The 18,323-nt window shown below is 41.8% G+C and overlaps 1 protein-coding gene across 4 annotated transcripts in view; it reads right to left on the reverse strand.

The window, feature by feature from the left end:
- pdhx (pyruvate dehydrogenase complex component X) overlaps positions 1-18,323 on the reverse strand; it is a 59,269-nt gene that overhangs the window by 12,285 nt on the left and 28,661 nt on the right. For 2 of the 4 annotated variants that reach the window (XM_021600666.3, XM_021600676.3), the window contains exons 6-8: positions 11,081-11,252; positions 8,162-8,309; positions 2,019-2,077 (exon numbers count right to left, since the gene is read on the reverse strand). In XM_021600666.3, coding sequence (XP_021456341.1) covers positions 2,019-2,077; positions 8,162-8,309; positions 11,081-11,252 — 379 coding nt within the window. Of the gene's footprint in view, positions 1-2,018; positions 2,078-8,161; positions 8,310-11,080; positions 11,253-14,646; positions 14,884-18,323 lie in introns of those variants that run through there. The other 2 variants (XM_090230544.1, XM_090230539.1) reach the window with 2 other exon arrangements.

Raw genomic sequence — 18,323 nt, forward strand, 5'->3', positions numbered from 1 at the left:
CCGAAATGTCTGTGGAGTCGGAATGGTTTGAACTGCAAACTATTAAATGCAATATATAAAAAGCTGAGACTAACAAGCTACACAAGAGTCGTTAGAAGGTAAGGGGGTTTTTCTACATAGAAGATCATAGGAATAGAAAGGACATAGTGTCTATAATACCGTAATAAGCTTGCATTGCTGCTTTCACAAACTCCAAAACAGTTGTCACTGACTAGTTGGATATTCATTTCCCACTGAGCTAACAATTTCTGTACTTACAGCACTCACATAAATTCGTTTGCATCAGGTTTTTTTATTGACATTTGTCAATAAAACTCATGAATGCAACTGTTAATTTTGTCTCGTTGTCATGAATAGGAATATTTGAACACACTCAATTGTGTGGCAAAATACACTGAAACATTAACAGCTCTTGGCACGACATTTTTATTTGTATTTATTTATTTTTAACCCTTATTTTACCAAGTAATTTAAGTGAGACGGTATTCTTATTTACAGCAATGACCTGGCGAATAGTTACATGGGAGAAGGAGGGGGGGGGGTGAATGAGTCAATTGGAAGTTGGGGGTGATTAGGTGGCCATGATGGTATAAGGGCCAGATTGGAAATGTAGACAGGACACCAGGTTTAAGAACTCTACTCTTACAATAAATACCATGGGATCTTTAGTGAGCACAGATAGTTAAATCCACTTCAAAATCAGTGTAGATGAAGGGGAGGAGACAGTTTAAAGAAGGATGTTTAAGCTTTAAGACAATTGAGACATGGATTGTGTATGTGTGCCATTCAGAGGGTGAATGGGAAAGACAAAATATTTAAATGACTTTGAACAGGGTATGGTAGTAGCTGCCAGGCGCACCGGTTTGTGTCAAGAACTGCAACGCTGCTGGGTTTTCTATGCTCAACAGTTTACTCTGTGTATCAAGAATGGTCCACCACCCAAAGGACATTCAGACAATTTGACACAACTGTGGGAAGCATTGAAGTCAACATGGGCCAGCATCCCTGTTGAGCGCTTTCAACACCTTGTAGAGCCCATGCCCCAACAAATTGAGTGTGGAACGTTTTCTTAATGTTTTGTACACTCTGCGTATAAGGGCTGGACATGCAGATAAATGATAGGTTAAGCATTTCACTGTACTGTTCTACACCTGCCATATCCTTTGCATGTGAAAATAAAACTTGAAACTATACCCTGTCCTATCACCACGATTGATAAGATACAGTAACATATTAAGATAAGATGCTTCCATAGAAGAAAGGATGGGCCAGGGTGAAAGGTGAATGGGCCAGTGTGATAGTAGATTCACTGCTCTGACAAAAGGCACGGCCGCAGGTCATAACAAAGTGGTGAGCCACGTTCTCATCTTTTATTCACCTCTGTCCCGGTCTCCATGGATACAGTCAGTCACACAAAGGAGCTATATTCATATTCAAAATGCACATTATGAAAATCAAAGCTTATTCTCTCCCCAAATTGTACTAGCTAAATCCTACAGATTTTGTTGTCTTCAGACAGAGCGCAGGAAATTGAAAATCTAGACATTTTCCCTACTACAGAAATGTTTTCCTTCTCTCGCTTTCCTTGCCATGAAAAATGTACTAAATTAATTTAGAAAAACTTTCCAGAAAGGAGTATTCACCTCTCAGAATCCCCATCAACTGGCCGAAACATGTGCTAGAATTAACTGGGAATTGGTGTCTATTTATAAGTCTGCCCATCAGCCAGACAATAGTAAGCTCTGTGCCTGCCTTAGCCTACCACCAGTCAGTCGATAAATATAAATGGGGTTGTTTGAACTAGGGACAGATGGGGAGGAATGGCTTCAGGGGATCTGCAATGGTGAAGGTGACGTGGCTTTGTTGCTCAGGAAACTAAAACCGAATAAATTCCAGGCTGTGAAGCAACACACATTTTGCAAAGGGCTGTGTACTTTCTATGGGCACTGTTGATATATCAAAATCATTCATATGGAAATGAACATTGACAGAATGACTGAAACAGGCATGGTACTTACTCTAAGCGTAGCAGCAGCGGCCTTGATGATAAAATCATTGACGGACACTTTGATTTCCGCTGGGAAAAAAAGAAAAAAGACAACAGTTGTCAAACACTCCAGATCTATAATTCAAGAGCTGCTAGTCAGGTAAGTTAATTATCCAAATACCAACTGCTCTAAAGACCATGGCAGGTGACATCTGGTATGCAAGCTATAGGATGATGTGAAGAATCGGACTTACTAATCATGTGTGTTTAGGACAAATAGAGGCCTCCCAGCAAACCAAAATTGGTTCAGCTAAAATTACCAGAACATTCGTCAGGTCGCGGCAAATGTTCTCATGACACAAAATGTCCGGTCGTGATGATGATTATAGAGTGTTCGTACATTATAAAACATTTTCCAGATGTTGAATGTTCCTAGAACAACATTAAACCACTCTTTAAAAAGGTTCCAAGAATGTATGATTACGTTGTGGGAACAGTCTGGTGAGAACATTGTGGGGACGTCCCAAAATATATGTTCCCAAAAAACAAAAACTGTTCAGATGGGCAATTGATTCTACAATGTTTATTTTAGGGTGAAAAGACATTCCCTGATGGAACAAGAACATTCCTAGAACACATTGTCTGTTCTTTAAAAGGTTCCCAGAATGAAATATGTTAAACCTAAAACAAATATGCTATGAACGTCATAAAAACACAGTTTTTGGTAAATAATGGAACGTTGTGGGAATGTTCTGTGTAACCTATGTGAATATCACAAGAATATTCTTGCAACATCCCAGACAACTCCTATAACTTAATTCAATGTTCTGGGAACCTTTAATAAAGAACTTAGACAAAGTGCTCTGTCAACATTCTTGCAACATTAAAGGGATGTCCTGTGCTACCTAACTTAAACATTGCATAAATGTTATCACAATTGAGTATATTGTGTGTTCTGGGAACCTCTCTTGTAATGTATCCACACTGTTCCCATAAACGCATTAAATGTTCTGGGAACCTTTACAAAACTCAAAGGCTGTTATGTCAAAATTCTTGCAACGTCAAAGGAATGTTTTGTGCACCCTAATACATACATTATCTGAATGTCAGCACAACTTGACAGCTTTAGTGTTTTGGAAACCTCTCTCATCATATCCCCACAATGTTACCACAACCTAAAGAAATGTGTTTGGGGGACCTCCTGAGTGGCGCAGTGGTCTAAGGCACTGCATCACAGCGCTAGCTATGCCACAAGATATTCTGGGTTTGAGTCCAGGCTCTGTCGCAGCCGGCCACGACCGGGAGACCCATGGGGCGGTGCACAATTGGCCCAGCGTCGTCCGGGTTAGAGGAGGGTTTGGCCGGCAGGGATGTCCTTGTCCTATCGCGCACTAGCGACTCCTGTGGCGGGCTACCCGCAGTGCACGCTGAGACGGTCACCAGGTGTGCGGTGTTTCCTCCGACACATTGGTGCGGCTGGCTTCTGGCATTGTCTCAAGAAGCAGTGCGGATTGGTTTGGTTGTGATTGGGGGGGACGCACGGCTCTCGACCTTGCCCGAGTCTGTACGGGAGTTACAGCGATGAGAGACTAATAAAATTGGGGAGAATTTTATTTATTTTTTTAATTGAAAAAAGAAAACATGTTAGGAACTTTTAAAGAACATAAAGAACATAAAAAACGTGTTCTGGGAACGTTCTTGTAACATCAGATGAATTCATTTTGCACCCTAAAATAAACGTATAATAATCCGCACAACTGGACAGCTTGTGTTTTGCGAACATATCTATTGTGATGTCCACACAATGTTTGCACTAGACTGTTCCCACAACTTATTTAAACATTCTGGGAACCTTTAAAAGGTGTTCTGGGAACGTTCTAGCAACAACATGCACATGTTTTATACATCCCTGACCTTCTGTCCTGCCTCTACCATCTGTCTCATTCTCTGTCCTCCAGGTTCCCTCTGTCTCACTTTCTTTCTCGCCTATATACCTCACTGTCTCTCCTGTCCTCAATACAGTACCCGGGGTGGATAGGGCAGGGCCTGGCGTTAGTGCTGGGCTGTTTAAGAGTGCCCATTAGCGGCAGACGGTTATGAATGCTGTTAGCAGTATCACTAATGAGCTAACTGTGAAATTCGCTGTGCTCCTGAACAAAGAGAACAAGGGAAAACAACCGGACGGACAGAGGATAGAGAATACCTCAACACACACACAACACTGAAGCTAATAAGCCTGGAATGGCCACTCACTCCGCGTTTATAAAATTATAGGAATCATTATTTCATTCCTTGGAAATGGAAATGTATTACATGTATTGTCACAGTCATCTTGAAGAGCATATAAATAAAGTTGGGTTTAACTATCAGGTTTAGATTTAATAAGGCCGCGTTGCATTGCATTAATCTCTTAAAAGGAATAATGAGCTGGACCAGGAGTTTTTCCTGACCATGTAAAATGAGAAGGAACAACTCTGGGCCCTGGTGCCACCCCACCAAAACACCATGGAGTTTCTGGACTGGCTCGGGTCCAAGTATTAAAATAAAAAAACACCATCGGGTGGTAGTTATGACACGTGTAAACAATGTTCTTTATCTTTCTCTCTCTTCTTGTAGAGTAGTCTACCTGTACCTCCCTTCACTGAGAAGCCATTAAGCAGAAGAAACATGGAACATATGTTGTGCACAATGCCTTTGCTAATTTGATTGGTGGAGAGAAATGGGATGAGAGAAGAGGTGAGGGAGTGAAAGGAGAACATGCAAGAAATCCCCTGCAGGACTGAATGGGTTAGGCACTGCCAGCCCTGCCTAATCACTTCATGTCATATCACTAAAGAAACACCAGCCCTCCTCTCTCTCCATATCCCTTCAGTTTCTCTCGCTCTCCCTCCCCCTTTCCTTCACCCTCCACCTTCTTCTTCTCTCCATCTCTCCCCCATCACTCCCTTTCTTAGGCGTTTAGCAGACACCTTTTCCCTGCTGCGATGATATAATCACAGGGCACATCAATGTGACATGTTTTGAACCCGGAATACATGATTATCCTGGCTGACTGGAGACGTTTGAGTTTGGAGTGTCCTGCAAATAAAAGTCTCTCCTTTGCCAGTGGAACACTTCAAATGAAGACACCCAACAATATATGTATCTTACCCTAATTTAAAAAGGAAATGGCCACCGAATAGCCCCCCCATGGGACTTTGCGTAAATGACATGACAATGCCATGCAGGGTACACAGTACATACAGTGCATTCGGGAAGTATTTAGACCCATTCACATTTTGTTACATTACAGCCATATTCTAAAATGGATGAAATAGTTTTTTCCTAATCAATCTACACACAACACCCCATAATGACAAAGCATAATGACAAAGGTTTTTAGGCATTTGTCTCATGGTCTGACAAACACCGTTCTAGCTGTCACCTTTCACCGCAGATGCGGAAGCGCGACATCGGCGGCATCCAATTATTATTATTTTTTTTTTAAGCAGATTTCTTTATTATGCTAATTACATTTCCACAGGGGAGTGGACATTGGGGGGTTTTAAAGAAGTCAAAAGTGTAGTATTTGGTCCCATATTCCTTGCACGCAAAGACTACATCAAGCTTGTGACTACAAACTCGGATGCATTTGCTGTTTGTTTTGGGTTATGTTTTGCACAATAGTAACTGAATGGTGAATGATGACTGGAGTCATTTTCTTTCTAAGTGAGTAGATAAGATGTTTCTGAGCACTTCTAAATTAATCCTGATAATAATGCCAATAATAAGAAAAATCATGAATGAATCGTGAATAATGATGATTGAGATGCCTACAAAAAACATGCTTACCACTCATTAATACCATAACGGGAGGTTAACTTTTTTGGGGGGGGAGGGTTTATGGTATCTGTGCCTCTTACCTTCTCACTCATCATAATTCAACACACGTTTCTTTCTAAATGGTATAACAGATAGGTATGAAAACACCCTCAAATAAAAGCTGGCATTCTGTACTGTCGTCTAATATGAAACATATCTCAAATCTAAAATGCTGGAGTATAGAGACAAATAAAATAAATGCAGCTTCACTGTCCAAATACATATGGAGGTGTTGAATTCTGGGTGAAACTTTGAACATTGTTATACTCAGAAGTATAGGAACAGTTACAAGAGACATGAGGGGTGCCATAATGAAGCTTTGGAGGGGCTGAGTGCAGGGAACACGATCACATGTGGCAGTACTGATAAGGGGAGAAACCGTTGAAGGCTCATGTCACTCAGCTCCCTGCTTAGCAATAATGATGCAATGTTTAGCGATAAGGAGGCTAGGCTACCTATATCCCTCAGTGTTCAGCTGGGTTGTGTGATGTCGCGCTACTGTTTACTTGAACACAAACAGCCTTCATCTTTGACCAGCTTTGTGTTGTGCTGTGCATGTTATGTTGTGTTCTGATGTGTTGTGCCCTGTTATGTTGTGTTCTGATTAGAGGTCGACCGATTAAAGCGGAATGGATGATTAATTAGGGCCGATTTCAAGTTTTCATAACAATTTGAAATCGGTAAAAAAAAAATAATATATATATATATATTTGTTTACATCTTTATTTAACTTGGCAAGTCGGTTAAGAACACATTCTTATTTTCAATGACGGCCTAGGAACGGTGGGTTAACTGCCTTGTTCAGGGGCAGAACGACAGATTTTTATCTTGTCAGCTCAGTGATTCAATCTTGCAACCTTACAGTTAACTAGTCCAACGCTCTAAACACCTACCTCTCATTGCACTCCACGAGGAGCCTACCTGTTACACGAATGCAGTAAGAAGCCAAGGTAAGTTGCTAGCTAGCATTAAACTTATCTTATAAAAAACAATCAATAAATCATAATCACTAGTTAACTACACATGGTTGATGATATTACTAGTTTATCTAGCGTATCCTGCGTTGCATACAAGCGATACAGTGCGCATTCGCGGAAAAAGGACTGTCGTTGCTCCAACGTGTACCTAACCATTAACATCAATGCCTTTCTTAAAATCAATACACAGAAGTATATATTTTTAAACCTGCATATTTGGCTAAAAGAAATCCAGGATAGCAGGCAATATTAACCAGGTGAAATTGTGTCACTTCTCTTGCGTTCATTGCACGCAGAGTCAGGGTATACGCGATAATAATAAATGTTTTGTTTTCTAAATTATAGTTTCCGGATACGACCATATTAATGATCAAAGGCTCGTATTTCTGTGTGTTATTATGTTAAAATTAAGTCTATGATTTGATATTTTATAGAGCAGTCTGACTGAGTGATGGTAGGCAGCAGCAGACTCATAAGCATTCATTCAAACAGCACTTTCGTGCGTTTTGCCAGCAGCTCTTCGTTGTGCTTCAAGCATTGCGCTGTTTATGACTTCAAGCCTATCAACTCCCGAGATTAGGCTGGTGTAACCGATGTGAAATGGCTAGCTAGTTAGCGAGGTGAGCGCTCAAAGCATTTCAAACGTCACTCACTCGGAGCAGTTGCTCTTGCTCTGCATAGGTAATGCTGCTTCGAGGGTGGCTGTTGTCGATGTGTTCCTGGTTCGAGCCCAGGTAGGAGCGAGGAGAGAGACGGAAGCTATACTGTTACACTGGCAATACTAAAGCTCCTATAAGAACATCCAATAGTCAAAGGTATATAGAATACAAATGGTATAGAGAGAAATAGTCCGATAAATACTATATTAACTACAACCTAAAACCTCTTGCCATGGAATACTGAAGTCTCATTAAAAGGAACCACCAGCTTTCATATGTTCTCATGTTCTGAGCAAGGAACTTAAACTTTAACTTTTTTACATGGCACATATTGCACTTTAACTTTCTTCTCCAACACTTTGTTTTTGCATTATTTAAACCAAATTGAACATTTCATTATTTATTTGAGGCTAAATCGATTTTTATTGATGTATTATATTAAGTTAAAATAAGTGTTCATTCAGTATTGTTGTAATTGTCATTATTACAAATAAATACAATTTAAAAAATCTGCCGATTAATCGGTATCGGCTTTTTTGTCCTCCAATAAATCGGTATTGGCGTTAAAATCATAATCAGTCGACCTCTAGTTCTGATGTGATGTGTTGTGCCCTGTTATGTTATGTTCTGATGTGATGCGTTGTGCCCTGTTATGTTCTGATGTGCTGTGGCCTCACCTTTGGCCATCTCCTTGCGGAGCTGCATGACAGCGCCCAGGTCACAGTCGATGGTGGCGTAGGCGTGAGGGATGGTGGTCTTGGACTGCGTCAGCCTCTGGGCGATGACACGCCGCACATTAGAGGCCGGGACCTCTGTGAAGGTGCCCTGAGACAGGAGAGGAGGAAAGAGAGGACAGAACAGAGAACGGTCAGTCAGTCACTGTGCAGATTTATATTTCTGGACGACTTTATGACTCTGCTCCCATCAATAACGCCATTGCAGACGTATTCACTTTCACCTAAAGTTAGAGGCTTTGATGAGGCTACAGAACCCATGGCAATGCTGTTGACAAGCTCGTTACAAAAGATTGATTGGGATCGATTTTGTTCAACTAAAAATAGGACCAACTCTAAGGTGGTATATTGGGTCATTTATTGTGACCAGGCGACGTAATCGTCTTGAAAATACAATTAGCACTTAAGTTATTGACATGCTAGACACTATACTAGGTAGTTCAAACCCAATAAGGCAAACAAGATGAGGAAATGTTTGCCATTACAACTAAATCCACCATGCCTAAACACACACACACACACACATATATATATATAAGAATAGTAACCTCTTGTGTAGATCTTAATTGCTGTAAACACTTCTGCAGTAATGCTACAATTAGTATTCAACAGTCAAAACTCAACAGGTTCTCTTTAAATCCCCATTACAGTGAAAAAGAGGCAGGGATGGAAAGCAGACTACCCCAACCAGTCTGGGTCGTCTTTACGAGGCTGCTGTTTGGAGTGTTTGGACAGGCTTGGCTCTAAAGCTTGACCAGGGTCTGGGCTCTATCTCAGGACAGGAGGAGCCGTCTATTCAACCCACAGTATAGAGTTGACCAATAAACACAATACTCTTTACAAGGGCATCAAGTCAAGCTAAAAAAAATGAAAAAAGCTATCAAATAAAAAGTACAAAATACATCAAACAGCAATGACTGTGATCATATAAAACGTAAGAGAAAGTCAAGGTGCTGTTTTTTTGGTCGTTACAGACCGAAAAGCCAGTGTGTGTGTCATCATACCACAGAATGCTATTCCCTCATATCAGAATACAGCAAACAAATTACGTCATCACCTCACTACTAAGAAATAGGATAAAGTGTTGTCACTGGAGGTGGCCTTTTGTTCCGCTGAGCGATGCTCGGCACCCTGACACAATTACCGTGACTCCTCAAGAGACCCAGGAGCCTTCCTGCCTCCCCACCAGTCGTCTGTCAGGGGAAACAGAGGTGATACTGATGTCTCATTTGGAGTCCCAGTAGTCACTGATCAGCAGGGGTGTTTTCAGAGAGAGAAAGTGGCTGTGTCTACACTTACGTGCAACTTTGCTGTGAGAATACGAAGATCACATTGAAAAGACAAAAGTCACATTGTGTTCAGATCTGGCTGACCACATCAGGAGGTGGTCAGCGATGCACTGTGTGCTAATTTCTCCTCCGTCTGGACAATCAGGCTACCAAAAGTAAATACAGTGGGCAAAGTCATCAGCACTCCACCCACAAGTCTCCAAAAAACATGTGTTTTGGGAGCGAGAGGCAACTTTTCATTATAACTTTGGAGGAAATACATTCCTAGCATGTGAGGAAATGCTTGCTGGCCTTATAAATGCTAGCCAGCTAGCTAATATTTAGTTATGGTAGCTCATTTGCAATCACTTTAGCTTTGCTTGCTAGTTAGCTACAGAAGATAACACAACAACAACTTGGTGGTAGTGGCTATCACATTTTGTCTATTTTACCGTTTATAGAATGCATACAGGCATTTGAATATAGCGCAGACAAAGGGAATCTGGACACATTGAAATGTATGTGTACACACATGATGTGCTCGGAATTCCATGATCATAATACTAAAACTGCATTAACTGTCAAAGTCAAGACCCATGTCCTCAGCTCTCTACAGGGTTTCCACTGACCAGATGATAAAGTCTGGTTACCCCCTGCACAACCCCAGGCCTCTGTCTGTTTGATGGATCAATCTGTGCGGGAGAGGGAGTAAGACGATATGTCGTCATGCTCATTTTGCATGGGAGCATAGGGGCTGTGTGCAAACAACGATCGGGATCTGTTCCATAGCATGGGGGCCTCCAGAGACTATTAAGATACTGCTAATGTCTGCTTAGAAGCTTTTCATACGCTTTGGAGCAGAGTGTTGTTTCAATACTTTCTCAGAAGTTCTTAGAAATCAAGCTAACTGTGTCCAATCACCGATCTCACAGACTTGCACAACAGGAACAAACAGGAGGAAATGAAGAACATGAAAGTCACACCATTCAACTACCGATAGTAGTAGTATATATTAGCATAAACTTGGCTTTCTGAATGAGGGAATTACCTACTGAAAAATGCTGTTCCTCCCCTTTATAATGTTATAAGATGTTACATAAGGCTAGAACGAGGCTCCAACACTTACAGGTAAATTATTAATGTGAAGTCATGAGAAAATTAAATCCGTGAAAACGTGCCCTCAACTCCACTATTTATAGATCTTGATAAATTGTGTGTTGTGCCCATCACCTTTAGTGAATAGCAGCACTGAGAGAAGGTGAGGTAGAGAGAGAGCGAGAGAGAGAGTGTGAGTCTGTATAGAAAGTGGGGGAGGGTAGGTGGCAGCCATAGTGACTCATACCAACGTCGAGGTGGTCCCTGCCTCCCTCCATCTCTTCACACACCAGTGAGCTAAGAGTTAAATCTATACTTCCCTAACCACGACTTGCTTTCCTTATGATATAATCCACTGTGTTGAGGTGCATGAGTCATTAAGCCATACACTTTCTGAAAATGCTTCAAGCCCCTTGAGCACTTGGTGTTGATCCCAATTTTGACATTTTAATGTGTTTACTGATAGAGTGTGTGTGTGTGTGTGTGTGTGTGTACTCACCGGAGCTCCAGGCTTGCCAGGTATGGATTGAGGGGGGTACATGGGCCTGCTGCCTGGGGGAAGTGGGGCAGCTGCTGGGGTGGCGACAGGACTGGGGGCTGCTGCCACTGGGGCTGCTGTAACTGGAGTTGTCTTGGAATCAGGGAACTTTTTCAGGAGATTAAGGGCATCTCTGTAGAGGAAAATAATGGCACAAGGTGGTTGAGAATAGATTAAGCAAAAAGCAGGAGGTAAAAAGGACAATCCCCACCACTATTACACAGATCAATACAAACAAGTAGCCTACCATTTCAACAAGACCAAGCAAATGTACACTATGCCTACAGTACGACTCAGGGAGGGTGGATCTGAGACCAGGGCTTTGAAACCGTATGAAAATACTTAACACTGGGCCACTCCTCTGACACCCTGACCGTCCCAACATGAATATGGGCAAACTAATAATGCAAATAAAAACTGCTTTCACACACACCTGTACGGAGTATTGCAGCAGATACGGGAACACCAGTGTGTAGGTAGGTAGCTAGGCACTAGGAAGCCATTTATCGGTGTCATGTTATTGAAAGCCTGAGGAAAGCATACATGATGTACTTTCGATCCAAGCGCAAACATCCAATTTCTGGCCTTCTGTCAGTGAACAGGCCTATTGATATTGACCCTGCTTGGTTCGGAGAGGAAAAACACTCATCTCAACCAGAGTCGACAAATCCCCTACTCCAACGTTGCCCAATATGATCAAAAATAAACATTTGAGAAAAAATGTCCCCAACACCTGGGGAATGTACAGTGCCTTGCGAAAGTATTCGGCCCCCTTGAACTTTGCGACCTTTTGCCACATTTCATGCTTCAAACATAAAGATATAAAACTGTATTTTTTTGTGAAGAATCAACAACAAGTGGGACACAATCATGAAGTGGAACGACATTTATTGGATATTTCAAACTTTTTTAACAAATCATAAACTGAAAAATTGGGCGTGCAAAATTATTCAGCCCCCTTAAGTTAATACTTTGTAGTGCCACCTTTTGCTGCGATTACAGCTGTAAGTCGCTTGGGGTATGTCTCTATCAGTTTTGCACATCGAGAGACTGACATTTTTTCCCATTCCTCCTTGCAAAACAGCTCGAGCTCAGTGAGGTTGGATGGAGAGCATTTGTGAACAGCAGTTTTCAGTTCTTTCCACAGATTCTCGATTGGATTCAGGTCTGGACCTTGACTTGGCCATTCTAACACCTGGATATGTTTATTTTTGAACCATTCCATTGTAGATTTTGCTTTATGTTTTGGATCATTGTCTTGTTGGAAGACAAATCTCCGTCCCAGTCTCAGGTCTTTTGCAGACTCCATCAGATTTTCTTCCAGAATGGTCCTGTATTTGGCTCCATCCATCTTCCCATCAATTTTAACCATCTTCCCTGTCCCTGCTGAAGAAAAGCAGGCCCAAACCATGATGCTGCCACCACCATGTTTGACAGTGGGGATGGTGTGTTCAGCTGTGTTGCTTTTACGCCAAACATAACGTTTTGCATTGTTGCCAAAAAGTTCAATTTTGGTTTCATCTGACCAGAGCACCTTCTTCCACGTTTGGTGTGTCTCCCAGGTGTCTTGTGGCAAACTTTAAAACAACACTTTTTATGGATATCTTTAAGAAATTGCTTTCTTCTTGCCACTCTTCCATAAAGGCAAGATTTGTGCAATATGCGACTGATTGTTTTCCTATGGACAGAGTCTCCCACCTCAGCTGTAGATCTCTGCAGTTCATCCAGAGTGATCATGGGCCTCTTGGCTGCATCTCTGATCAGTCTTCTCCTTGTATGAGCTGAAAGTTTAGAGGGACGGCCAGGTCTTGGTAGATTTGCAGTGGTCTGATACTCCTGCCATTTCAATATTATCGCTTGCACAGTGCTCCTTGGGATGTTTAAAGCTTGGGAAATCTTTTTGTATCCAAATCAGGCTTTAAACTTCTTCACAACAGTATCTCGGACCTGCCTGGTGTGTTCCTTGTTCTTCATGATGCTCTCTGCGCTTTTAACGGACCTCTGAGACTATCACAGTGCAGGTGCATTTATACGGAGACTTGATTACACACAGGTGGATTGTATTTATCATCATTAGTCATTTAGGTGAGAGATCCTCACTGAACTTCTGGAGAGAGTTTGCTGCACTGAAAGTAAAGGGGCTGAATAATTTTGCACGCCCAATTTTTCAGTTTTTGATTTGTTAAAAAAGTTTGAAATATCCAATAAAGGTCGTTCCACTTCATGATTGTGTCCCACTTGTTGTTGATTCTTCACAAAAAAATACAGTTTTATATCTTTATGTTTGAAGCCTGAAATGTGGCAAAAGGTCGCAAAGTTCAAGGGGGCCGAATACTTTCGCAAGGCACTGTAAATATTTCCCAGGGATAAGCAACATGCTTTCAAAACCCAGGTTAGGTAGAGGCTGGCCTAGTACTCACTACTCGCATAAACATTTATGCAAGCTAACTAATCCTCTCACCATCTTCAGAGGAGAGCGTTTGTTTAGCTGAAAGCTTTTCAATGGAAATTCCCAGGCAGGCAGACAGGAATAGAATGTCTATCTAGCTGGAGAAGTTTGCCCCAACCAGGAGAGGGCTTGGTGTAGTCAGGTCAAGCACTACGACTGCCACCACCCTTTCCACTGTGTGACCCAAGGCTGGAGGAGACTGACTGAAAGTGACCCCATTGCTCATTTCGTGTGTAATGTCACAGGCAGAGAGACAGAGAGTGTGAGAGAACAAAAAGTGGAGGGCCAGGTATAGAAAGAGGAGGAGGAGAAAGAGGGAAAGGGGAGAAAGACAGTGATCAAGCGAGTGATCAAGAGAGCGAGAGAGCAAGAGAGAGAGAGACAGAGCTAACTCTTATTAAATCCTTCCAGGGCTAGCACAGGGACGGTGATGTGAGAAGAGAAGCGCTCACCATTCACAAACAAATACCTCGCCACAATGGAAGCCAGGATCAGGTGTCAGATGCATTCACTCTCTCATCGGACAAACGGAGCATGCATATCGCATGGGCACACTGGGCAGGCTGAACAAGTCAGGAGATGCAGGGAACTAAAAGGCCAACAAAACTACTATGAGCAATAAATCACATCAACAAAACATCGCTCTACATATCATTATCTATATGATAACCGCCTAGGAAAACAAAAAAACAAAACCTGACTGTTTCATCAAGTGTCCCTGAAGCGTAATTAATGTGGTTTGTCAGGCAGGCACCTGGATCAGCAGTTCAAAGGTGGCAGCCATCTTTGATGTGGGCTGAATTCTCTGCTCATCAAACAGAACAGAGCAGTAAAGTGCTTTCAGGTTACAGCCTCGACCTTCCTCCAGCCCAGAGCACAGGCAAATAAGGATCAGAAAAGTTATTTTGGTATAAATATTAACACCTGCATGGCTTTGTCGTTAGTCATGACACATTGTTGTACGTTGCTTCCGCTTCACACTGAAGATACTTTTCCCACGGCTTACATTATTGGCAGCTGCAATCTACAGTAAGTGTTAGTACATTGAGTTAAAATAATTTAAGGCGACTGGTATTACCTTTTTGGGTATCTGCTCCAGCACCCTGGTTCCACAACAGTGCACTGAGGCCTTCCTACCCCACATCTTTGTCTGAACCAGCTACTCCTGCTGCCCTTGTCCATAAAGCAGGGACAAGACTGGGTCCCTGACTCTCCATTTCCATGCAGTCTCTCTCGCAATCCCTCACTTCCTTCCTCTCATTGTTCTTGGTTGTTGTTTTTGGGGTCCTTGGCATGTTGGAATTCCCCCACCCACACTTAAAGACACACAAACCAATTTGCAGGCACACACACACACACACACACACACACACATATATATAATTGAAGAGCAGTGTAGGTAGGCAAGCATACAGGCAGAAGAGGCTGGTTCCTCCAGGTTAGGTTAGTGACTACATGCCCTCTGAAAGACCTGAGCCCCTTTGCATGGGTGGCCCAATCACTACTCCACTCTTCCTACCCGTTCTGCTGATACAGTTGAAGTCTGAAGTTTACATACACAGGTTGGAGTCATTAAAACTCATTTTTCAACCACTCCACAAATGTCTTGTTAACAAACTATAGTTTTGGCAAGTCGGTTAGGACATCTACTTAGTGCATGACACAAGTCATTTTTCCAACAATCGTTTACAGATTTTAATTCATTGTATCACAATTCCAGGGGGTCAGAAGTTCAATGTGCCTTTAAAGAGCATGTACAATTCCAGAAAATGATGTGATGGCTTTAGAAGCTTCTGTATTTCAAGTCCTACCTTCAAACTCAGTGCCTCTTTGCTCGACATCATGGGAAAATCTAAATAAAATCAGCAAAGACCTCAACAAGTCTGGTTCATCCTTGGGAGCAATTTCCAAATGCCTGAAGGTACCACGTTCATCTGTACAAACAATAGTACGCAAGTATAAAATACCATGGGACCACGCAGCTGTCATACCGCTCAAGAAAGAGACGCGTTCTGTCTCCTAGAGATGAACTTACTTTGGTACGAAAAGTTCAAATCAATCCCAGAACAAAAGCAATGGACCTTGTGAAGATGCTGGAGGAAACATGCACAAAAGTATCTATATCCACAGTAAAGCGAGTCCTATGTCGACAACCTGAAAGGCCGCTCAGAAAGGAAGAAGCCGACGCTCCAAAACCACCATAAAAAAGTCAGACTACGGTTTGCAACTGCACATGGGGACAAATATCGTACATCATGAGGAAAGGAAAATTATCTGGAAATATTGAAGCAAGATCTTAAGACATCAGTCAGGAAGTTAAAGCTTGTTTGCAAATGGGTCCTCCAAATGGACAATGATCCCAAGCATACTTCCAAAGTTGTGGCAAAATGGCTTAAGGACAACAAAGTCAAGGTATTGGAGTGGCCATCACAAAGCCCTGACCTCTATCAAATAGAAAATTTGTGCGCAAACCTGACTCAGTTTCACCAGCTCTCTCAGGAGGAATGGGCCAAAATTCATCCAACTTATTGTGGGAAGCTTGTGGAAGGCTAACTGAAACTTTTGACCCAAGTTAAACATAAAAGCAAAGTTACCAAATACTAATTGAGTGTATGTACATTTCTAACCCAGAGAATGTGATGAAAGAAATAAAAGCTGAAATAAATCACTTTCTACACTATTATTCTGACATTTCACATTCTTAAAATAAAGTGGTGATCCTTACTGACCTAAAACAGGGAATTTTTACTTGGATTAAATGTCAGGAATTGTGAAAAACTGAGTTTAAATGTATTTGGCTAAGGTGTATGTAAACATCCGACTTCAACTGTACATATGCATCTGAATTTGCATGACTGCTCCTACTCCTGCTCAGAGAACAAAGAGAGCCCAACCAGTGAACAAGAGGAGGATGTGAGATTTAGATTAAACATTGACGATGTCATTACCTCCCTGTCAGTTTCTTTCAAAAGGGATGGGGGGGCTGCATGTAGAGCTTCACATTACAACTTGAAAAATAACACCACAATATATGTACCATGTACAACATTCATCCTATTTCTTTGTATGGAGTGTGTTACACATTATCCATGAATCCCAATGCAACATGAAGAGTGTCCTTTCTATACGATGAAGAGCACATCAATTTAGCTCATACATCGTCAGCCCAGAGCCCCCAGTGTGTGGCGATGACATCATTCACTAATAGGCTACTGCGTGTGCAGCTAGCTGGCTCACTGGCTGCCTGGCTGGCTGATCCTTCCTCACACAAGACATCTGCTTTTCACACAGGCCATTTACACCCACTGACAGACAAGGCCAAAGAGCCTCAAAGCCTGTGAAGAGGTGACTGGAATATTAAAGATGCATACACACCACAGACACACACACACACACACACACAAACACCACAGATAAAACAGACACACACACACCTCCCCCTGACTGTCTGAGTGAAACCCAGACTCTACACTGCCATCTGGGACACGACAGAGGGAATGATGGTCATGAAAACCCCTTCACTCCAGTGGAGAAGCCTTATATTGCCACAGTGGGAAAGATCTGAGTCTCTCAACATAAAATACAATATCTACCATAGTCCAGAAACCTGGTGCAGCTGGGTTTGATTTTTGGCCTGATCTCTTGCAGATTCTAGCTATTAAAGAATACTGTGAAGGTATACCGTAAACCAGTGTTACCCAACCAGAGGTAGTAGGAGCCCTGGAGGTACATGGCCTATCCACACGGGGTACTTGAGAAAACTCATGAGCCCATAGGCCTACTGGTAAAATGCAGATGGGTTACTTCCAATGATAATCTGGGAAGAGAAAAATATACTTGGTGGTACAGAAACCAATAAGGGTTGGGAACCACTGCCGTATAAAGTAATGATACGATATAATGATACTGTAATTATACTATTATCAGTAATGATGATAAGGATAATATCTAAAGTCACTGGGTCAAACTGAGGCAGGCTTTTCAGATCGCTTGTCAGAGGGCGATAAGAAATCTAGAAAAGTAATGCTGCGGACAGGTTTTGCATAACCCTAACATCCACCAAAAATAAACCTACAGTGTACCTTGAAATAAGTCACGACCACAGACTTCCTTGGACAAATGTTACATTTCTGAAACAACCCTTCCCATAAAAACACAATCAGCCCGAAGTACAAAAAAAAAAAACTCTACTCCATTCCTCTCTCCTCCGGCAGACAAACATGCAGCACACTGAAATGGTGTAAGTGCCTTTAAAATGGTATTGATGTTAACAACAGGGGATGTACTTGACGATAATAGCCCTTCGTATGGAGACAATATGGCTGGCTTAGACACACGTCTCTCTGAGGCAGACTTAATGTAAATGTTAGTTTATTTTAAGCCAAAGCCCACTTCATGCTTATTAGGGTTGCCAAAGGAGGGTTTATCACTGGAAACTTAAGAATTATGACATTTATCACCAGACTTCTAGTGGCCCTTTTGGGTACTTCAGATTATCACAGGAGACTAATAATCTCTGGCCCTCTGCGTGGCCTTATCACATGTACAACACATGAAAGAATTGTATACGATCATTTTAAAATACATTGAATGACAAAGCTGTAAAACATCCTAAATATAAACCAACTTAGTGAATACATACCATTGGTGTTTAATATGAGGGTTTCAGCATTAAAAATCTAAATTTTTTACAAACATATTTATTTTGCTATGTCAATATGCATTTGTTGAAAATGTTTTGTCGCCAAACTGGTG

This window comes from Oncorhynchus mykiss, chromosome 1, assembly GCF_057628025.1.
Source record: "Oncorhynchus mykiss isolate SJ-2025 chromosome 1, ASM5762802v1, whole genome shotgun sequence".
In the NCBI taxonomy this organism is placed as follows: domain Eukaryota; kingdom Metazoa; phylum Chordata; class Actinopteri; order Salmoniformes; family Salmonidae; genus Oncorhynchus; species Oncorhynchus mykiss.